The following is a 21085-nucleotide window of genomic DNA, read 5'->3' as shown; positions in this document are numbered from 1 at the left end:
CTGGAGCGGCGATGCCGAGCCCTCCCTCAGTACTTGGTGCCGCTCTGTGCCGGGGACCACCCTCTCGATGCCTCTGACTTGGAGGACGACGAGGACCGCCTCTAACTCCGCGATCGGTGCCAGCGAATGGAGGTGCTCTCCGAAGAGCTCAATGTACTTGAATACCATCTTGGTATCAATGACTTACGACTCCATTTGCCCTTCAATGATCGGGATCGGTGCTGCTCGGAGCTTCGCGGTGCCGAATCAGACTCTGGTGACCGGGTTCCATGTCAGGGACTCCGCGGTGCCAGTTCCTTTAAAGGCAATTGGGTTCTGTGCCGCATCGGTGTGAGCGAACTCCTCGATGCCAGGCTCTCCAGCGGCGACCGGGTTCTCCACTGCCTCAGTGCGGGTGAACTCCTCGGTGCCGGGGATCGGGAACTGGAGCTGTCCAAGCGCCGCCTGGCGGACCTTGATCGGTGCTGTCTTCTGGTCTACACTGCCTCCGGTGTCGGGGACCGACTTCGGTGCCGAGAGGGGGACTCGTCCCGAGTCGACGCCAACCGGCTCGACGACACTGACCTAGAGTGACTTCTAGGGGAGCGTCCTCGCTCTACTCCTGGTGGCTGTCTGGCGGGAGACCTTTCCATCCTTACCGGGGGTCTCCACCACCCTTCAGGGGGATCCAGTGTGGGTTTGCTCCAGGACACTGGCCGCTTCTCCCTCAGCAGGAGGGGGCAGGCGGAGGTGACGTAGGCAAGGCCAGCAAGGCTTTTGCCGCCTGAAAAGCCTCCGGTGTTGATGGCACTGGTAGGGGCACTCTCCCGCTCCCAGGAGTCCGGGGAGGCTCCCTGCCCAGAGATGCTGGCACCGGAGAAGACTCAACAGGCCGTACTTGATGCATCTCCGCCCTGTCCTTACTGGTGGCAAAGGGGAATGTCTGCATTCTGTGTGCTGCCTCTTTTTCTTTGGCACTGGGGATGTTGCTCGGTGCCGAGTCGATGTCGGTGCCAGCGGTGCACTCTGCACCGAGTATATACTCGGCACCGAGGTAGATTGGGACGGCTCGGACACCTGGTGGAGCGCTGCCTCCATTAGCAGGGCTTTTAACCAAATCTCCCGGTCCTTCTGGGTCTGCAGTTTAAAAGCCCTGCATATTTTACATTTGTCTTTCCTGTGCTCTTCCCCCAGGTACTTAAGGCAGCGATCGTGGGGGTCGCTGAGCAGGAAAGCCTTCCCGCAGGAGGCACACGGCTTAAATCCAGGTGACCGGGGCATAGCCCGGCCTCTCTAAGCCCCTCAGGGGCTTCTACTCTAACTAAAGTCAACACTACTTAACACTAACTAAAGGACTCCGAATAACAAAGAGTTTAAACAATGGGGAATGGTACTTGCATAGAGCAAGGTTAGTTCCAGCAACTGTCACAGGCGGAAAGAAGGAACCGAGGGGCTATAGGGCCGGCAGTGCCTCATATACCGCGACAGGCACGCGGGGATCCAGGGGGCACCAGAGCTAGCCCTACAGGATTTGCTAAGGGGAAAAAAGTTCCGGGAACCGTGCACAGTGGAATGGACGTGAGCAATCACTCGAAGAAGAAGCAGATAACTCTACCTCTCTTACATCAGTTGATACTGTCAAGGCATTTATTCCTTTTCTCTCTATTTTGAGGAAAGGCAGAAGTGAATTTAAATTTGACAGTATATATTTATTGTAACACGCCTTCCCCAATATCTCCTTCTAAATTGTTTTCAACAGATATATTAGCTTGATATTTCTGCTACAATTAAATCTATGGCACTAACAGGAGCAGAATTAAGGTTGTTTGTTATCATGTATGTAACCTTAATTTGTGATTCTTTTTAAAATAATCTGTAATGTTTTTTACCTTATTTTCTGCTCTAAGAATTAGACTCTTCCATTCATTAATCATTTCCTTAACACTTTTACTGGTTTCTTTTGCCTGAAGTGCTTTCCATTTTTGATATCTCTGGCAGCATTAACTCAGTTGGTGACCCTTTGCTTCTGTAATACCTCTTCTGTATTTATTCTCAACATTTGCAGTAGTTTATATAATGGATAGTAATCAGGAGTCTTTTCCTGGAAGGTAGCCATAACATTTTTGGATTTGCTTTTGAGAAGTGTCAGGCTAATGGGGTAATGTCACTTATATTACACATTATATTTTTTCTAACCATTTATATCTAATTTAGGACATTGGCGACAGGCATTCCTGAGTATGGATTTTTAATAAACCCCAAGAAGACCGTGGTGAATTTTCCTGTTGATGACGATATCCCAGGATGTTCCAAGTTTAAACAGTTACCAAGTTCCTGTGTGATCCCATGGTGTGGGTTGTTACTAGATATACAGACATTTGAGGTTTACTGTGACTACTCCAGGTAAATACGGACACTGGTTAAATGTTCTAGTATAAATTAATACATACAGAGATACACAAGAATATTGTTTTTGCTAATGATATAGGTGAGTCCACTACAAAATTGAGTCTGATCAGTTCTGCCTCTCTGTTGCAGGGCTGGGACCATCACAGGCATCAGGTCACGTATGCAGGGAAGGCAGGGAAAAGCTGAGTAGCCACTGATTAAGGTCCCCATTAGCGACCCGGACTGTCAAACATGGTAATACGGCCCAATGGTCAGAGTCAAGACAGCAGCCTTCTCAGTCAGGGCAACATATCCTAGTAGCCGGGGTTGATAAAGTGACCCTACAGTCAGGGCAGTTAGGCCTGGTAGTCCGAGTCAAGAAAGTGGCCCCCTCGATCAGGGCATCATGGTCTAATAGCCAGAGTTAATAAAGCGGCCCTCTTGGTAAGGACAGCATGGCCTATTGTACGTTGGGGTAGTGGGATGCCACCTAGGGGTATATGGCGCTTGCGGTAGGGGGGCTTAGGCCCTCCCTGCTTCTCTGAGCCCCAGCCCAGGGCCCTGGCAATGGCGGGAGTACTTGCCACCGAGTCAGCAGGGATCCTTCTGCAACACACTGACCGGTTCCCTGATTATCTCCCTGTAGCGGCATTAAAGTCCCCTGTGCTACTTCCTACCCTGTCTCCCATGGTGATAATCCATGACTCTCTGGGGCCCCCATGGTCCTAGTAGCTGGAGTCAGTAAAGCGGTCCCCTCGTTCAGGGCAGAGTGGCCTATTGGCACATTGGGGTAGTGGGGCCCTGCCTAGGGCTGTGCGGTGTCCAGGGTAGGGGGGCTCAGGGCCTTCCTGCTCCTCTGAGTTCCAGCCTAGGGACCTGTCAGTGGCAGGGGTACTCGCCACCGAGTCAGCAGGGATCTTCCCACAACGTGCTGACTGATTCCCCTATTATCCCTCTGTAGCGCCGTTCAAGTTCCCCCGGCTACTTCCTACCCTTTCTCCCGTGGTGATGATCCATGATTCTCCGGGGCCTCTAGGGTCTTCAGCAAGTGCTGCTCCTGGTGACTCGGTCCCTTCTCTGGGGTCATCCACTGGTCTGAAATTTGCCGGGGGCTCGGTGTGCAGCCAGTCCAGTTTGAGTTGGGTTGCTTCTCTTTATACCTTGCTTCCACACTGAGCATTACCAGCAGAGGTGGAAGGGCATGGCCACCTCAGCCTGCAGTATGTTGTTAACCTTTTCTAGGCCAGGGTGGGGTGGGACGCGCCGTCACACTCCCATACAACGAATGAGAACATGCAATAAAAATGGCCTTCGTCTTCACTCCACTCTAGTTTACCATTTCAAATCCAACCCATGTCAGGAGTGACCAAAAGTTACCACCGGATGGCTGTGTGACTTCCAAGAACTGCATCTGATGATCTGTAGTTCAGTTTCAAGTGGACAGACACCACAACCTCAAAGCCTCATGTGGTAATACTGGACATCTTGCTGACATTCTGAAAGAAAGAACTAATGATTGAATGGGCTATGGAACTTGATTAACTCCTGTGGATTTTTAGGGAGTAAACATCCTATGAACTCCAGTGATATTCCCTTAGTCTAGGCTAAGTCATATTGATTGAACAGTATTGTGGAATATTACAGTGGCACTTCCATGTGTGTATCTGATCTCTGGGTAAACTTTTGGTTTCTAAGCTTGTAAGTAAGGCAATTTTCATCAGCAAAAATCATATGAAAAAGATAATGGTTCTATTTACACTCCCCCTTTTTGTGGGCATGTGTGTATGCGCACACAATGTGTATATATGATTTTTTGTTCCTGGTTGGCACTCTACATTTTTTTTCTTTAAGGAGAGAATACATCCAGGGAAATTGTACCTTGTGGAAAAAGGAGGAGGTCACAGAATGTGAACCAGTGTTTTAGCAGTAGGGATGGAAAAAGAATGGTTCAGGGAATATTTATAGAGGGCAAAGTGACAAAGCTTTGGTGAGAGCCTGGTTTCAAGGAGAGAAAAATGGAGAGTAATCAAAGATAACATCAAGGTTGTTAACTAGAATGATTGATAGGATAGTGGAATTGTCATCTGTGATAGAGAATTGCTTAAGCAGCATGGGAAGAGAACTTTAAAATTGGACTGATGCAGAGCAATTTCTTGGAGGTCCTTTCCTTGCTATATGAATGCTCTATATCTGTGTGTAAATAAATTAGGTGCCAGTAGATGGCACTCAAGAAGATGAAAACTTATTCCTGGATTTTGTAGAATCAACAAAGCTTGTTGATGCTCAGCAAATGGCTTCTTCTGTGCAGCTCTGTACAGCTCTTAGCAGAATGCAAGCAAAGAAACTTGACACCATGGATCCACTTGCTGTGGGAGTATTGGCAGTGAGGAGAAAGGATGGGGTGGGGAGGAATGTATAGAACATTGGAATGCCTCTTCTGAGAACCTCTTTGGTTTAGATGGTCTTCACTTCAGTTGCTAATCCTCTTTTTTTTCTTTTTCTTTTTAAGGGCCATCAGGGACCCCTATAGTCATGTAGTCTGACTTCCTACCTAACATAGGTGGTAATTACTGCAACAAGTTCATAATTTCTGGTTTAGCTAAAGCATATCTGTTAAAAAGATATCCAGTTTTGATTTAAAGATTTCAATCAATGAAGAATTATCCCATTCCAATGATTAATTTTCCTCACTGTTAAAAGAAATTACATCTTATTTCTAGTCTGAATTTGTTTGTTTCATCTTTCACCTATTGGACCTGTTGTACCTTTGTCTGCTAGATTAAAGAGCGCTCTCCTATCAGAAATCTTATTGCGTAAGTACTTGTAGACAGTGATCAAGTAATCATAGGCAGCGAGTTATATGGACTTATGGTGCCTGGGCTCCACCAGCACTGAGGATGGTGGGCCTGGCTACACCAATATCTCTGTGGTGCTGAGTGGGCCAACCGTGGAGCCTTCAGTGGCACTCAGCAATGGAGGTGCAGAGCATAGCAATCCCCAGCACGGCCCGGCCATTCTGCTTCCCTCCCAACACACTCAGTGGTTGTCCAGGACAGATGGAGCCGCTCTGGTACTGGTCCCAGCCCCAAGTAGTGTGCGGTGCGGCGGCAGCCGCTTTCCCCTCCCAGCCCCGCCCTTCCCCCTGCCCCTCTCCCATATGGGCCCAGCGCCCAGGCCAGGAGCCACTCCCAGCCCCAAACAGCGCTGCGCGGTGGCCACTCCCCCCTCCCAGCACTGCCCCTCTCCCACATGACATGGGCCCAGCATCCTGGCCAAGACCCATTATGGGATTGGGCACCACCAAAAATTATACAGACCTGGCACCCATGCAAGTAATCTCTTAACTTTCTTTTTGATAAGCTACGCAGATGGAGCTTTTAAAGTCTCTAGCTGAAAGAGATCTTGAATCATTCAAGTAGCTATTTTCTGAACTCTCTCCAGTTTTTCAATATCTTTTTAAGTATGAACACCAGAACTGGTCACAGTATTCCAGTAATAGTTTCACTGAACTAATGCCATATACAGGGATAATACAACCTCCCTGTTTCTACTTGATATTCCCCTTCTTATACGTCTATGGGAGTGCATGTTGTAAGTATGGCTTATGTTCTTTCTTTCTAGATGTATATCTTTGGTTATATTAAAATGCATGGTCTGTGTAAGTGACCTATTATCCTCTTTATTTACCACTGATTCTTGTGTCATCAGCAAACAACTCGGAAAAAATGTAAATTCATTACTTATAAAGATAGCAAATATTACTGGCCCAAAAACAGATCCCTGCTGGCCTTATTGCAAATATCTCCATTGGATGATGATTCCCCTTATACTTTTTGGAACCTCTAACCGCTCTTGTAATAACAGTAAATAATACATTGAATAAAAAAGGAAGAGCTAGTCAGAGTGCAATAATGACTTCAGGAGGGGCTGCTGAAAGTTCTGAGGATAAAGGAACCTATACTGGAAATGGAAAAGGGGGGAGGGATGTGAACACAAATATGCAGGATCATTTAAGGAAGAAAATGTAAAATAAGGGAGAAAATATGGAGAATCATCATGGCAATTCCAAAAGGGATGTAGCCTCCTCGCAGCTTGAGTTCTACCTGGATAGATCTCTAGCTAGGCCCAAAGAGGTAAGATCTCTAGTTAGGCCCAAAGGAAGGGCTGTTATAAGTATATCAAAGGAAAAAATACTAGTAGCAATAGGAAGACAGTGCATCTATTTTAACCTTTTCCTACCATTTATGGGGTTAATTTACAGAAATCTTGTTAAAACTATTGTTTTTTCCTCTTGTCTTTGTAGTTATGCCTGTACTTCTATCAGGTCAAGTCTCGCCTTCAATTCAAGCAGCACTGCAGGGAAAAACATGAAATGCAAACTGGTCAGAGTCTTGAAGCTCAAATGTCATAGTTTATTTCTCAATTTACAGGTGAGAACTGAAAATTAAGTACTTCAAATTTTTTGATTTAGTGGTTCCAAAATAATGTTAAATGTCCTTAGTTCTGATACTTGAAGTCTGACTGTATAAAATGCTGAGCATATCCTGTAGGTGCTGAAGTTAATGAAAATTGAGGCTGCTCAGCACCTTGCAGAATCAGAGCTTTGCAGAATTCTGTGAATGTATGATTATAGGAATTTTTTAAGGGTGATATAAAATCTTATTTCCCTGTGGTTCACTCCCAGGCTGTTGGATTTGAACAAAACATACATTTTTGGGAGCTCTCTAATATTTACCTGTGTAGATTTATTTTTTTGTTTCTTTTATTTTAGGTCAACAGTCTAAGAACAGTTTTCATTAACATTTATAAGATATTTTTGCTGCAGGCCTACAGGTATGTAATATCTTCAGAAATTTTTTGGAGTTTTTGAAGTACTGTTATGTGCAAGGTAAAGGAACTGTGGATTAGAGAAAAGTAATGCCATAAAAATTTGCCCTGATAGTTTTTGTAGCATGCTGTACCACTCTTTCTATAAGTATTGAAACATATTAGTCCATATAATGTGGTAAGATTCAGGATGTGCCGTTATATAAAGTGTGTGTTTTGGTTACACGGCAGTGTAATAAGTTGATCAAGAAACAGTTTTGTTTTTAAATATTTATAAGCATCTACAAGTGACATAAGGAAGAAGGAATCTGGGATGAAATACTGTTTTGCTCCATTAGAATAACCAGAAAACATATAATTCATTAACCAGATTGTACTGAGAACTGCATGTGTGGTGCAAAACTGTCAGGACTTTGCCTTGTATTCTTCTTGTCCTGATTAAGGTATAATTCTCCCAAGTTAACTGCAGTTTCTTAACTGCTGATAATTTTAATGACTTTATAGCTGAACAAGTGTAGCTGTTCTCGGTGAACATTTGCTGATCAGCAGATAAACTTTATATTTTGGTCAAGGACGAATAGAAATGATCGGCAATTGACAACCAGCTGAAATAGAGAGATTTTAATCTATGTGTCACATGCTGCTCCTCTGCATTGGATGTGGGCAGAGCAAAGTAGAACACAAAGGGATGGAAAACCATAGGAATGGGCGGCAGGATAAAGGCCAGTTAGCATATTTTCCATAAGACTGTAGAAGCCTCTCCATGCAAATCATTCATGATGGGAGCATGATGGTGTTGCCCTATAATTGAGATGAGCTAATGTGTCCTTTTTGTAAAATTCTCTTGTCAGTCTGTATTGTTCTCTCCACCAGACCATTCCCTTGCTGGTGATGGGAGCTGGAAGTAGTATGCTTGCAATTGTGCTGTATTCCCCAAACTTGCAATTCAGAGCTGATAAACCAATCCTTATGGTCAATGAGTGTTTCTTCTTGAATGACAGAAAGATGTCTTTTTTTACTTTTCTTTGACCTGTTCACTTGTGGGTCTAATGAGAAGTAGATTTTCTACGAATTTAGAAAAATATTCAGTGGCTATCATATAGTTAGGTCTCCCCTGTTTACACTGATCTATTGCTTTTCTTTTCCAAAAACTATCATTGGGGCCCTACCAAATTCACGACTGTGAAAAACACATCACGGACTGTGAAATCTGATCTCCCCTGTGATATCTGGCTATTGTAGGGGCAGGACAGGGCTGTGCGCACCCCAGAGAGGGGCTCCGACTGTGCACTGGGCTCCAGCTGCTAGTCCCTGTGGGAAGGAGGGCTGGGACTTGCTCTTCCCCTGCATGGGATGCTCTTGGGGACAGGTTAGATCCACCTCTGGGAACCTCTCCTGGCTGCAGGAAGCTCTGCAGCTGCACTGCCTTCAAAGCACTGCCTTCTGTGCTGTCTTTAGAGCTTCCTGCAGCTGGGGAAAGTTCCCAGAGGTTGGTCTGACCCAGCCCCAGTAGTGGCCTGTGCAGAGGAAGAGGAAGTCCCATCCCTCCCCAGCCTCACTGGGACTAGCAGCTAGAGCCCGGTAGGAGCCCCTGGTTGGGGTGCGCCCAGCTCTGCCCCTCCTTGGCTCAGGGCTTAAAGGGCCTTGGGCTGGCTGTGTGTATGTGTGGGGAGGAAGTACCACGGGGCCCCCCCCGACTATAGGGCCCTGGGCAGTCACCTACCTCTAAAGAAGGCCTCTGCCACCCCCAATCCCAGCTGATGACCCTCTCCCCCCCACATCTTGCAACCCTCACTTCTGCACTGGTGCTGGGCACCACCCAGCTCTGAAGCCAGCGCCCCAGGCAGCAGCAGTGCACATGTAAGGGTGGCAGCCCCCCTACAATAGCTTTGCTACCCCCTTTTGGGTCTGGACCCCAACTGTTACAACACCATGACATTTCAGACTTAAACATCTGAAATCATGAAATTGACTATTTTTAAAATCCTGTGTCCATGAAATTGACCAAAATGGAGGATGAATTTGATAGGGCCCTAACTATCATGTAATGCTGTGGCTGAACAGTTCTTTTAGTTATGTCTTTGTGACACCAGATTTGCATAATTCACCCTGCATTTTAGCTGAGTGTGTTGACCCCCTACACTGATATTTACGCTGGCTTCCACCATTTAGTGAGGCCCTGGTATCCCTCATGTAACCATTCTAATATGTCAGTATTTCTCAACCTTTTAAGTAGCAAGTACCCCCTAACTTCTGAAAATTTTAATAAGTACCCCAACACTCAATTTTCCACAGGATTTTATATTTACAGAATAATGTGAGCCATATGTTGGAAGAAGGGCTAAGTATATAAGGCCGCGATAGGACAGATGTCCCATCTGGTGTGGGTAGGGTTACCACCTTTACACCAGAGGTGCACAACTCAGGTATGTACCTGGGCTAGAGGTGATGTTGGCCAAAGCTTAGGAGGCTTTGAGCGGCATGCCAATGCTGGAGAATATAAAGCGCCGCACCAAATATTTTGCCATAGATTTGAGACCAGGAAGGGGTGAGAGAGAGACAGGAAAAGAGGTTAATTGGTGAAATCTGGGGCTGTCATAGTTGTCAATTTCACTGCTCAGCTAGAGCGGTAAAATTGACAAGTTTTCTGGGCACTGAGCTGTGAGCCGGGGGGCAGAGGGGCTGCCACCTGGGCAAGTTGCAGGCGGCTGCTACCTGGCTGCCAGCTCAGGAGGCGGGCAACTGCCACTCAATCCAAGCTGGGGCAGAGGAGGCTTCTGCGCCAGCTGGGACCCGGGGATGTGGGCAAGCAGCTGCTGCCCATCTTCAAGCCAGGGCGCTGGAGGATGTCCCTCGGCTCGGAGCCGGAGCATGAGTGGCTGCCAGCCAGCTGAGAGCCCAGTTCGCAAGATGCAGGAGGCTGCCACCGGGCTCCCACCTGGGAGCTGGGACCCCGCAGGAAGCTAGTGGCTGCTGCCTGCTGTCCATCTGGGAGCTGTGACTGGATAGGAAGTGGGCTGCTGCTGCCCCCCCTTCCCTTGACTCTGTTTTTCCCCTGGTACCTCCTGCCTGTGTCTCACGTACCTGCAGGGGTACGCATACCACAGGTTGAGAAACTATGTAATATGTCATCCTACAAGGTGTTTGGGCTAGATCCACAAAAAGACTTAGATGCCTAACTACAAATAATTATTAATAATAATAATAATAATAATTGCTACTTCAGATGTCAAAGTCCTATGTTTAAGCACCACTGAGATCCTCAAAACTCCCATTCAGTTGTCACCTAACTCTGTAAGCACCTAAGTTTCTCTCATTGAGCATGTGCACAGCCACCTTAGTCTAGGTGCTTGGGTGCCTGCCTAAGCCACAACAGGATCCTCAAACTAGGTGTTCCCCCACTTGTCTTGCCTTTGTGGACCAATCCAGAGAGCATGCATAACCCCACCCAAAACAGGAGGGAGGAGGAAGTGCCCCTGTTATAAGCTCTTGCCCAGTGACTAGAGCACTCCCTCATGATGTGGGAGACTCAAGTTCATTTCACCCATTCCTGCCTAATGTTGAAAAGGGATTTGAACTTGGGTCTCTCCCTTTCCAGGAGAGTGCCCTGGGTTATGGGCTATTCTGGGGCAGGTTTCTCTCACTCTCTCCTGTTGAAGTTGTTGCACTTTTTATAAATAATTAACTATGCATTGAAGCAGTGGGACTAGAATAATGGGTCTCCCACATTCCAGGAAAGTGTCCTAACTTCTGGCTGTAGAGTTATTCTCTCTTTTGTTGGTCCAATGATTATTTACTCATTGTTTAATCACAGTGCAGTGACTAGGGCACATACCTGGTAGGTGGGAAACCCATGTTCAACTCCCTTCCCCACATCAGGCAAAAGGAGGAATTGAACCTGGGACTCCCACATCCCAGGTCAGTACTGTAATCACTGGGTTAAAAATTATAAGGTGGGCCGTAGTGGTACCAACACCACCACCACCACCTCCTCTTTCAAAAATCAGCTTAGGCACCTAAATCCAAGTGGGGGTTCAGACCTGTGAATCTTAAATGGAGATAGGTGCCTCTCTTTGGCCTAGATTTAGGCACCTAAGTCCCTTTGAGGGGCAGAATTTAGGACCTACCCTCTCCTCAACATGTCCTGCTGGCTAACTTCGGCAGCTCCTGGTTCACAGTGCTGGCTTTTGTGGATCCCATTCTTAAGGGAGGAGGGTGGTGAAGCACTGGAATGCGTTACCTAGGGAGGTGGTGGAATCTCCATCTTTAGAGGTTTTTAAGCTGCGGCTTGACAAAGCCCTGGCTCGGAGGATTTAGCTGAGGTTAGTCCTGCTTTGAGCAGGGGGTTAGACTGGGTGATCTCCTGAGGTCCCTTCCAACTCTATGATTCTGTGATTCTATGAGTGTCTTCCCATGCATTGTATATGGAGATTGGTCACCTAATTTGGGACTGTGGATTCCAGTGGATGGCAAGGAGCCTAAAAATCAGACCTTGCCATGCCAAAGTCCCTTTCTGGGACTGGCCCTGTGGGATTACAATACAATGGGCAGAGATAATCAACTTTGGAGAATTTTCTTTCACTGGATAGAAGTCGCAGGCTTCATGCACAATCTCATTAAATAACTGGGCCATCTGTATCTTGCAGTTGTGTATCACCATTAATGACTATTTTACATGGTTCTAAGCTCTGTAGCAAGGCTAGAAGGCCACTCAAAATGACTCTCACATGTGCTTCATAATACATTTTTAGGTGGTAGAATTTCAGTTCTATACTTTACTTTTTTTTTGGTCTACTCTCACCCTTTATCACCCCCTTTATCACTCATGTGTCCTTAGAACAGTGGTTCCCAACCTTTTTGGCTCAAGGGCACAAATATAATTTTTGCAACCCTGAAGGGCCGCCAGTTTCTGCCACCAGCCCCCCTCCCGCCCACTGCAGCCAGAAGGAAGGAGTTCAGTGAGGAGGATCTCCCGTCCCCCTGGCTGCAGCAGGGAAACCGTGTGCTCCACCTGGGTCCCCAGGCAGTGGCTCCCTTCTGCAGCCAGGGGGATGGAAGATCAATGCTTCCCTCCCTCTGGCTCCAGTAGGGACCCCAGTGCCTATGGACCCAGGCGGAGCGCTTTACCGTGCTCGCTACTACAGCTGGTGGGTGGGGAGTGGTGATCTCCTATCTCCTTGGCTGCAGCAATGAGCCTGTACCGGCAATGAGCTCCACCTGGGTACTTAGACAGCGGCTCCCTTCTGCAGCCAGCAGGAGGGGAGCTGTGGGCCACTCTGAAAGACCCTGCAGGCCACTGGTTCGGAACCATTCCTTAGACCTATAGCCGAGTTTGTTGTAGCATGCACTTTTGTCTGTTCAAGTCCAATAGCCTTGATTGCCTTAAGAACTTGTTTTAACTTTTAACTGTAGTCTTCTAAGTTCACATGAGCTAAAATGTCTTCCATATACATGTCCTCTCACTCCAAGCTTTGCAGAATTTAGGAGGCTTTGTGACGCTGAATGGGAACAAATGAAATCAATATAATCTTTTTCTAAATTACATTATAAAATGTGTCAGCTTGGTATTCATAGAGAAGTGGATCTTGCCAGAATTTACTAACTATATCTAGTGAGGAAACATTACTGCATCAGCTTGAAACACGTGGACCATATCTTCTGCTGGTGTAAATTTTTCTAGCTCCATTGACTACTACTATTTCTGTGCTACGTGAGGAATGTGGCCCTTTATTTTCTATGAAAAGAGCAATATACACAGCAAGTGGGCTCTGGAATCACTCGGGGCAAAGCCAGTCAGGACTGTAGTGCTCAGAGTCTGCACCCCGGGTCTCCACACAACAGTGCAGCCGCCACCTGAATCTGACCTCTGAGTGTTCAGCACCCCTGCTCTGCTTGAGCTCCCCGCAGGTAGTCCCTCTAGATGGGGCCCTGGGGAGCTCTTACATGCCCCAAAGGGGCCATGCTCCCTGCTTTGCAGTCAAAAGTGATTCACAGCCAGCATGGAGGTCAGAAAGGTTTATTAGTTCTCAGGATCACAGCGTAGGCAGACTTTGTTAACAGATTCATTAGAAATTACAGCAGCGACCAACTAGGGAGTCCCAGAGCCTGCATTTCTGGCCCTGCTCCTGAGGCCCCTTTTGGGGGACTGGCTTGTCCAGCCAGCCACCCCTCCAGATGTGCCCCCCCCTTGCTCCTCCCCAGTCCTGTCTCTTTCCCAGGCAAGATGTCCACCCCCCCTTGTCTCCACCTGCTGCGAGCTGTTACAACCTATCGCAGCTGGCTGACCCAAGGCAAAGTGGTCCTGGCTAGGTCTGCGTATGTGTGGCGGGGAAGGTCCATCCACCCTCTAGTGGTCTCTGAAATGATCACACACCTGGGTCCCATCATACATGAGTAACACATGAAATACATGAGTAACACATAGGGGAAACTGAGGCACACACACACCATTCAGAGGAAACATGAGGAGCGTCTCCACTTCATCACATCTTTCCCCCCTTTGACCCTGAACTGAACGGGATCACTTCAGCCAGTGACCTGAGGAGGTTCAGGCCCTCCGGTCTGTGATAAAACATCAGCTATAACATTGGCACTCCCCTTAACATGGACCACCTCCATATCATAATCCTGGAGGATCAGACTCCAGCTCATGAGCTTGGCGTTAGCCCCTTTCATCTGGTGTAGCCAAGTCAGAGGTGAGTGGTCCATGTACACAGTGAAGTGCTGACCAAACAGGTATGGCTGCAGTTTCTTAAGAGCCAACCTCATGGCAAGGCACTCCTTCTCTATGACCGTATGGCTCTGATCCCGGGGCAGCAGCTTCTTGCTCAGGTACATGATGGGGTGCTTCTCCCTCTGGGTGTTGGTTTGCATCAGCACTGCACCCAGCCCTGTGTCTGAGGCATCAGTAAACACTATAAAGAGTTTGTCAAAATCTGGATTTGCCAGAACCAGGTCCCGGATTAGAGCCTCTTTCAATGCCCAGAGGGCTTCCTGGCACTGCTTGGTCCAGACCACTTCGTCTGGCTTCCCCTTATTACATAACTCAGTGATAGGGGCGGCCTTGGAGCTGAAGTGAAGCACAAACCTCCACTAATATCCTGCCATGTCGATAAAGGCTTGGACCTGTTTCTTAGTCTGGGGAACAGATCAGTCTCGGATCACCTCTACATTAGCTGGTTCTGGCTTTAGGTGGCCACTTCCCATCTTGTGGCCCAGATATGTCACTTCGGCCATCCCCACCTTACACTTCTCTGCCTTTACTGTCAGCCTGACCACCTTCAGGTGACCCAGCATCCTCTTCACCTGGGGGACACGGTGTTCCCTGGTCTGGTTAAAGACACAGATATAGTCAATGTACGCTAGGGCAAAGTTCTTCATTCCCCTCAATAACTAGTCCACCAGATGCTGGAAGGTCACGGGTGCCCTCTTGAGGCTGAAAGGCAGGACCAGCCACTCAAAGAGCCCTATGGGGGTAATGAAGGCAGATTTCTGTCTAACATCTGAGTCTAAAGGCACCTGCCAGTAGCCCTTGGTGAGATCCATAGTGATTAGGTAACGAGTTCCTCCTAGCTTATTTTGAATCTTGTCCGTCCAACACATAGGGTAAGCATTGGACACGGTGATGACATTCAGCTTTCTGTAGTCCACACAGAATCAGATCGACCCATCTTTCTTGGGGACTAGTACTACTGAAGAAGCACATGGGCTGGTGGATGGCTGGATCACCCCAAAAGCCAGCATCTCTTGGACCTCCTTCTCCAAGTCCTGGGCTATTTTCCCAGTGACTCTGAAAGGAGAACACCTGATGGGAAGATTTGCTCCCATCACCTCCTGGTGGACAGGCAGTTTAGTGAGCACTGGCCTACTGGAGAACAGCGGCTAGTAAGAACACAGCACTCCTCTGATTTCTGCCTGCTGGGCCAGGGTTAGCTGGTCAGAGAGGGGAATTGATTCCAGTGGGAGGCTGGCTTCAGTCTCAGGGAAGAGACCCACCAGGGGATCTTCCCCTTTCTCCTCCCACTGGCCATACACAGTCAGCACCAGACCCCTCCCTGTCAAAGAATGGCTTCATCATATCGACATGATACACCTGGTGGCTGTGCATCTGATTAGACAGTTCCACCATATAGTTCACTTCACTCAACTGTCTGACGACCTTAAAGGGGCCATCCTAGGTGGCCTGGAGCTTATTCCTCCACACTGGGATGAGAACCATCACCGGGACCTGGTGCCATAGGAGCGGGTATGTGCGGTGCGGTTGTATCAGACTTTCTGCTTCCTTTGGGCTCTGGCTAAGTTCTCCCTGGCCAAGCCCATGAGTTCAGCAAACTTTTCCTGGAAAGATAGTATGTACTCCACCACCGATTCCTCATTGGGAGAGGCCTTCCCCTCCCATTCATCCCTCACCAAATCCAGGAGTTCCCTCACTCCTCCCATATAGGAACTCAAAAGGGAAGAACCCTGTGGATTCCTGGGGCACTACTCTGTATGCGAACAGCAGGTGGGGCAGGTACTTGTCCGAGTCCTGAGGGTGATGGGCCATAAAAGTCTTCAGCATCATCTTGAGGGTCCTGTTAAACCTCTCCACCAACCTGTTGAACTCAGGGTGATAGGCTGAGATCCAGGTGTTCCAGACTCCACACTTCTTCCGCAAGCACTGAAGCAGAGTCGACATGAAATTGGACCCTTGGTTTGTAAGGACCTCCCAGGGAAACCCAGTCCTGCTGAAAATGGTCAGCAGTGCATCTGCCACAGTGTCGGCCTCAGTAGAGGACAGAGCCACGGCCTCGAGGTAGCAGGTAGTGAAATCTACCACCACCAAAATGTACCTCTTCCCCGACTGATGGCATTGCTGAGGGGCCCCACCATATCCATTGCCACCTTCTGGAAAGGTTCCTCTATGATGGACAGGGGCCTCAGGGCTGCTTTACCTTTGTCCTTCCCCACTCTCTAGCAAGGGTCACAGGACTGGCAGTACTGCCAGGCCGCATCAAAGTTCCCCGGCCAGTAAAAGTTCAGCAGCAGCCTCTGCCTGATGCGCTAGATCCCCTGGTGTCCTGAGAGAGGGACATCGTGGGCCAGGTACAATAGTCTGAGGCGGTATGTCTGGGGGACCCCACCGGCTGTCTCCTTATTCCCCACAGTTCTACCTCCCCAGGGGGGACCCATTCCCAGTATAGGAACCCCTTCTTCCACAGGAATCTTTCCCTGCAATCTCCCCTAATAGATTTTGTAGCCCCTGGCCAGCAAGTTCCCTCAGCTTTTCCTGGCGGAGGCATCCCAGTGTCCCCCTTCAGGGGTCCCCTTGGTGGCTTCCCTTTGGCATCCCCAATCTGGCTCTGTCCCCCTTTGGACCCAGTCCATGTCCCGACTGGCTGTCCACGAACTCATCAGCCAGCTTGTCTGCACTCCGCAGTTCCTTAGGCTTCTTGTCCACCAACAACAGCTTCAGGTCAGGGGACAGATATCATACAGATGTTCCAGACCCACCAGTTCGATTATGTCCTTCTCGCTAACAGTCCCGGCTCCACTGGTCCTGGGTAATTATAGGTCTGTCAGCAGGGGTGACATCAGCCTGTTCCTGGTGTGGGGGGCTGCACCCCTTCCCCTCTGGTAAATTCTGGTCCCACCCCTCAGCAAGAGGCCCCGCCTCCTACATGTTGCCCCACCCCTCTCTCTGCTCCTCCTCAGGTAGGTTCTGGCTCCCACTTGCCACAAGGCCCTTCTCCTTGCCCCTGTCCCTGCCTCCTCCTCTCCCCACCCCTGAGGTCCCACCCACTGGCCAGGTGAGAAGCCGGAGCCATGCATTTTAAATAATTATAAATAATGAAGAGGACAGGCCATTGATACAGAGTGACATGGATCGCCTAGGTGTAAGCAAACAATTATGCGTTTTAATATGACTGAATATAATTATCTATAGAAACACTGAATGTAGGCCAAACTTTCAGGATGAGGGATTCTATCCTGTTGTAGCAGATGCTGCACTGGGAACCTGAAAGCTGGCAGAGCAGCTATAGCTGGGAATGGAGGAGAAGAGATTTGGCTTGGGTTCCCCCACCACCTTCCTTTAGAAGCACTATGTGGGGCAGGAACTGGGCAACCTCTTCTTCTTCCCCCACCCTATAAATGTAGGTCTGTTTCCTCCTCTCTTCCTAGCACTGTGACCCCACAGACCCAGCATCTGGCCCCAGCAGTTCATTCTTCCCCTTCCCCCAGGCACTAAATGGGGCTCAAGTTTTACACCCCTTTTCCAGGAGAGGTATATAAGAGAGACAGACTGCAAACTCCCAACTGCCGCTCTATACCTGGCACTGCATGTCTCGGGGCTCACGCTAATGGAGGAGTGGGGTCTTTCTCTGTGTGCTGTCATGGCAATTTGAGTCAATTGGGTTGCTCATTCTGGCACTCCAAAGACTTACACATGTGGAGCCAGGAGAGGGGTCATTCTCACAAAAGGGCCATGGTAATGACTGGGGGTGTGTTGGGAGGTTTTTTCTCCTCCTTATCCTCACACCCCACATCTTTTGGTCCACTAGTGTTACCTTCAGCAAACACCTAAGAGAGGGCCTTAAACAGAGCCCTGGAGTAAGGGGGAGTTTATAGTTTAGCTGCAATAGCCTAATAATGTTGTTATTGGTAAAGAAGCTATATTATACTTCTAAATACTGTGTAGTGCCAGGGTCTCTTATCAATGTTTTAATTATTTTTAAATTATCACTGAAACTTTTACAATCTCAAGTAATAGGCTGTTTTATTATTAGGTTCCATGCATGTGTTCACCAGCTTCCTTTTAACCAGCAAGTTAGAAACAACCCTTGCTTCTTCCTGAGGATCATTTCTGATACTGCATCATGCTGCTATTCTATTTTGAAAACCAAAAATGCAGGTATGTTTTTCATAGACTCTAAGGTCAGAAGGGACCAATATCATCATCTAGTCTGACCTCCTGCACAATGCAGGCTACAGAACCTCACCCGCCCACTCCTGTAATAAACCTCTAACCTATGACTGAGTTATTAAAGTCCTCAAATCATGGTTTAAAGATTTTAAGGTACAGAGAATCCACCAGCAAGTGAGCCGTTGTGTTAAATGATTGTGAATACCATAAAATAAAGAGGAATTTAACAAATACACTGGTGATGGGGTTCAGGGGTGCAATCAAGGCCAGTGAGGGGTTGTATCACCACTAACCTGCAATCCTAGGTGCCTCACAATGCTTTGCTGTTGTTGCTCACAACTAGCTTACTAGCATGCAGGTCACAGCCCTGGTTCAGCTGCTCTGATCCCAGCAGCCAGTCTGCGGCACCACTCTGACTTCCATCAGTCTTGGTTGCAACCAACAAGATGAACCTGAATTTCCTGAATTTCCCCAAAACCATGTACCCTGAAGTGTTCAGCCCTATCCTGGACAGCTAAGAGAAATAATAAGGTTTATTACTCCTGTACAGAGACAAAACCACATCACAGCTTATTAAATTAAACTAGGAGTAAGTACACCATTCCCTTTAAACACAGCATTGCATTGGTTTGTAGTGAACATAAGACAAATTTTTTAACAAATTATACATAAGATTGAGTGAGTTCAATATAAGGAATGAAGGGAGAAAGAGTTACAAGTAAAACAAAATACGCTTCTAAAAGTCTAAAACTATCAAGATACAGACTTTGTTCAAGATGATTTTTCTCACCAGTCCTTCCCAGCCATTGTTGACTTTCTCTGTCAGGACTTTCACAAAAGCACAAAGGGCTAGCTTCATAGATCATAGAATTGTAGGACTGGAAGGGACCTTGAGATGTCTTCTAGTCTAGTCCCCTGCACTCAAGGCAGGACTAAATATTAATTCTGCGCTATCCTAGAAAGTCAGCCATGGCTGGAAAGAAGAATGACTTGTGAGAGAAACCGTCTTGAACAAATTATTCCTTGTTTTGGTAGGTGAAAGATCTTTGCCTAAGCAGGATTTCTCACCTATTTTTAGTTACCAGAGACTTCAGCGCTCATTTTGGTTGAATGCCTCATCCTTCTCAGCTTACGAGACCTCTCGCCTCCTGTGTCTGGCTAGTGATGGATACCAAAGATGGCTTTCATCCTTGCTTATATCTTCCATAGTTCAATGATTTCGTTTCACGAGGCAGGATGACCTCATGCTTTTCTTCTCTTCCTGTGGGCTTCCCATCGCCCTGAATGTAAATGGAGCTTCCATTATTTCTGATTCCACCTTGTTTAATGTATTGAGGAGACAGGTAGAAAGCTGTGACATTCCCTCCTGTCTGGGCAGAATGTATAGCCTAATATCAGTGAATCTCCATAATTCCTTACATAGTGTTAATACATAGTTTTCACAATGATATTAATCAATTAAGTGTCATTAGCTTTCAGAAGATACTTCACTCTGTGCATTTTTATAGTATAGTAATATAGTATACAATCAGTTGATTCAATTGCTTACCACTTGAGGTTCAGCCCTCTGTCTTTATAGACCAGTAAACCTTTTAAATGGATTCTTCTGAGGGTCACGCCTCAAAGTAAATTTCATTCAATCTGTGAGGGAGATGACATGGAGTCTGGTGGTGAAGCTTGTTAGCTTTGTTTACCTGATATGTAAAAATTGATCTCCATTGTTTTTGCCTGCAGATTGGGCTGGTCAGAGAATCAAATACACGTCTTTTTGTCTAAGCAGGCTTGTTTACCATCTCCCCCTGATGTGCCTAGCTTGAATGCATTTTAGTTATCATTCCAGAATATATCCATAACTCTTAATACCCACCATGTGCATACATCACTGTACGATGGGCTCTTGCACGGTCCAGTCCTGGCGGCCCTTCCGCGGGCCCAGGCTCAGAGGAAGGCCACTGCGCCTTCCTACACAACAGGGGATCGTTAGGCTTTTAGTCTTACGCCCCGGCCCTCAGGCAGGGCGGGCGAGCAAGGAGTCTTTCGCCCCGGCCCTCAAGCAGGGCGGGCGAGCAAGGAGTCTTTCGCCCCGGCCCTCAGGCAGGGCGGGCGAGCAAGGAGTCTTTCGCCCCGGCCCTCAGGCAGGGCGGGCGGTGGCAAGGAGTCTTTCGCCCCGGCCCTCAGCAAAGAGTCTTTCGCCCCGGCCCTCAGGCAGGGCGGGCGAGCAAGGAGTCTTTCGCCCCGGCCCTCAGGCAGGGCGGGCGAGCAAGGAGTCTTTCGCCCCGGCCCTCAGGCAGGGCGGGCGAGCAAGGAGTCTTTCGCCCCGGCCCTCAGGCAGGGCGGGCGAGCAAGGAGTCTTTCGCCCCGGCCCTCAGGCAGGGCGGGCGAGCAAGGAGTCTTTCGCCCCGGCCCTCAGGCAGGGCGGGCGAGCAAGGAGCAATGGCTCGAGTTTAGCGGGCGGCAGAGGCTATTTCCCTTTTGGGGAATGGCAAGGATCAGGGGGGAGGAAGGGGGACGCAGGCCCACCCAACTCCACTGCGTCCCAGCCCAGGGCCCTAGCAGTGGCACGGGTGTTGCCACTCACTCGGCGGGGCTCCCGCCGCAACACGCCGACGGGGTGTTACCCCTCATACAGCCACGCCTCTGGCTGTCCCTGGGCTCCTTCCTCCCCTGGTTCCCCGGTACCTATGTCCGTTTGTTCCTCGGGGTCGTCGGGGTACACTGCCCGGGGTAGTCCAGTCAGTCCTTCCGCGTCCACGGGGGGCAGACTGGGAAGCTCCTCAGCGAGGGGCAGCTCCTCCAGATCGCAGGGTTGTGGGTACGGTTCCGCCTCCGGCAACTCCTCCAGGTCGGATCCCGCCTCTTGGGGTTGGGCGTCGGGCAGCTCCTCCAGGTCCGGACCAGCTTCTGGGCGGTACTCCCAGCCCTCTGGTTCAGGTGGCTCGTCCCAGCCGCTGCGGGCCTGAGGCTGGGCCCGGCGCCTCGGGCCTGGAG

The 21085-nt window shown here is 48.6% G+C and overlaps 1 protein-coding gene across 4 annotated transcripts in view; it reads left to right on the top strand.

The window, feature by feature from the left end:
- The window catches only part of TERT (telomerase reverse transcriptase), a 103343-nt gene that overhangs the window by 67167 nt on the left and 15091 nt on the right, over positions 1-21085 (top strand). For all 4 annotated transcript variants that reach the window (XM_067557408.1, XM_067557411.1, XM_067557410.1 and 1 more), the window contains 4 exons: positions 2194-2382; positions 6671-6797; positions 7139-7200; positions 17961-18085. In XM_067557408.1, the coding sequence (XP_067413509.1) occupies positions 2194-2382; positions 6671-6797; positions 7139-7200; positions 17961-18085 (503 nt within the window). The remainder of the gene's footprint in view (positions 1-2193; positions 2383-6670; positions 6798-7138; positions 7201-17960; positions 18086-21085) is intronic.

This window comes from Emydura macquarii, unplaced genomic scaffold, assembly GCF_026122565.2.
Source record: "Emydura macquarii macquarii isolate MOO-44397 ecotype Brisbane River unplaced genomic scaffold, CSIRO-AGI_Emac_v2 contig_1827, whole genome shotgun sequence".
In the NCBI taxonomy this organism is placed as follows: Eukaryota; Metazoa; Chordata; order Testudines; family Chelidae; genus Emydura; species Emydura macquarii.
Note: the sequence above shows the minus strand (reverse complement) of the source record. Positions and strands in the feature narration are given on the sequence as shown.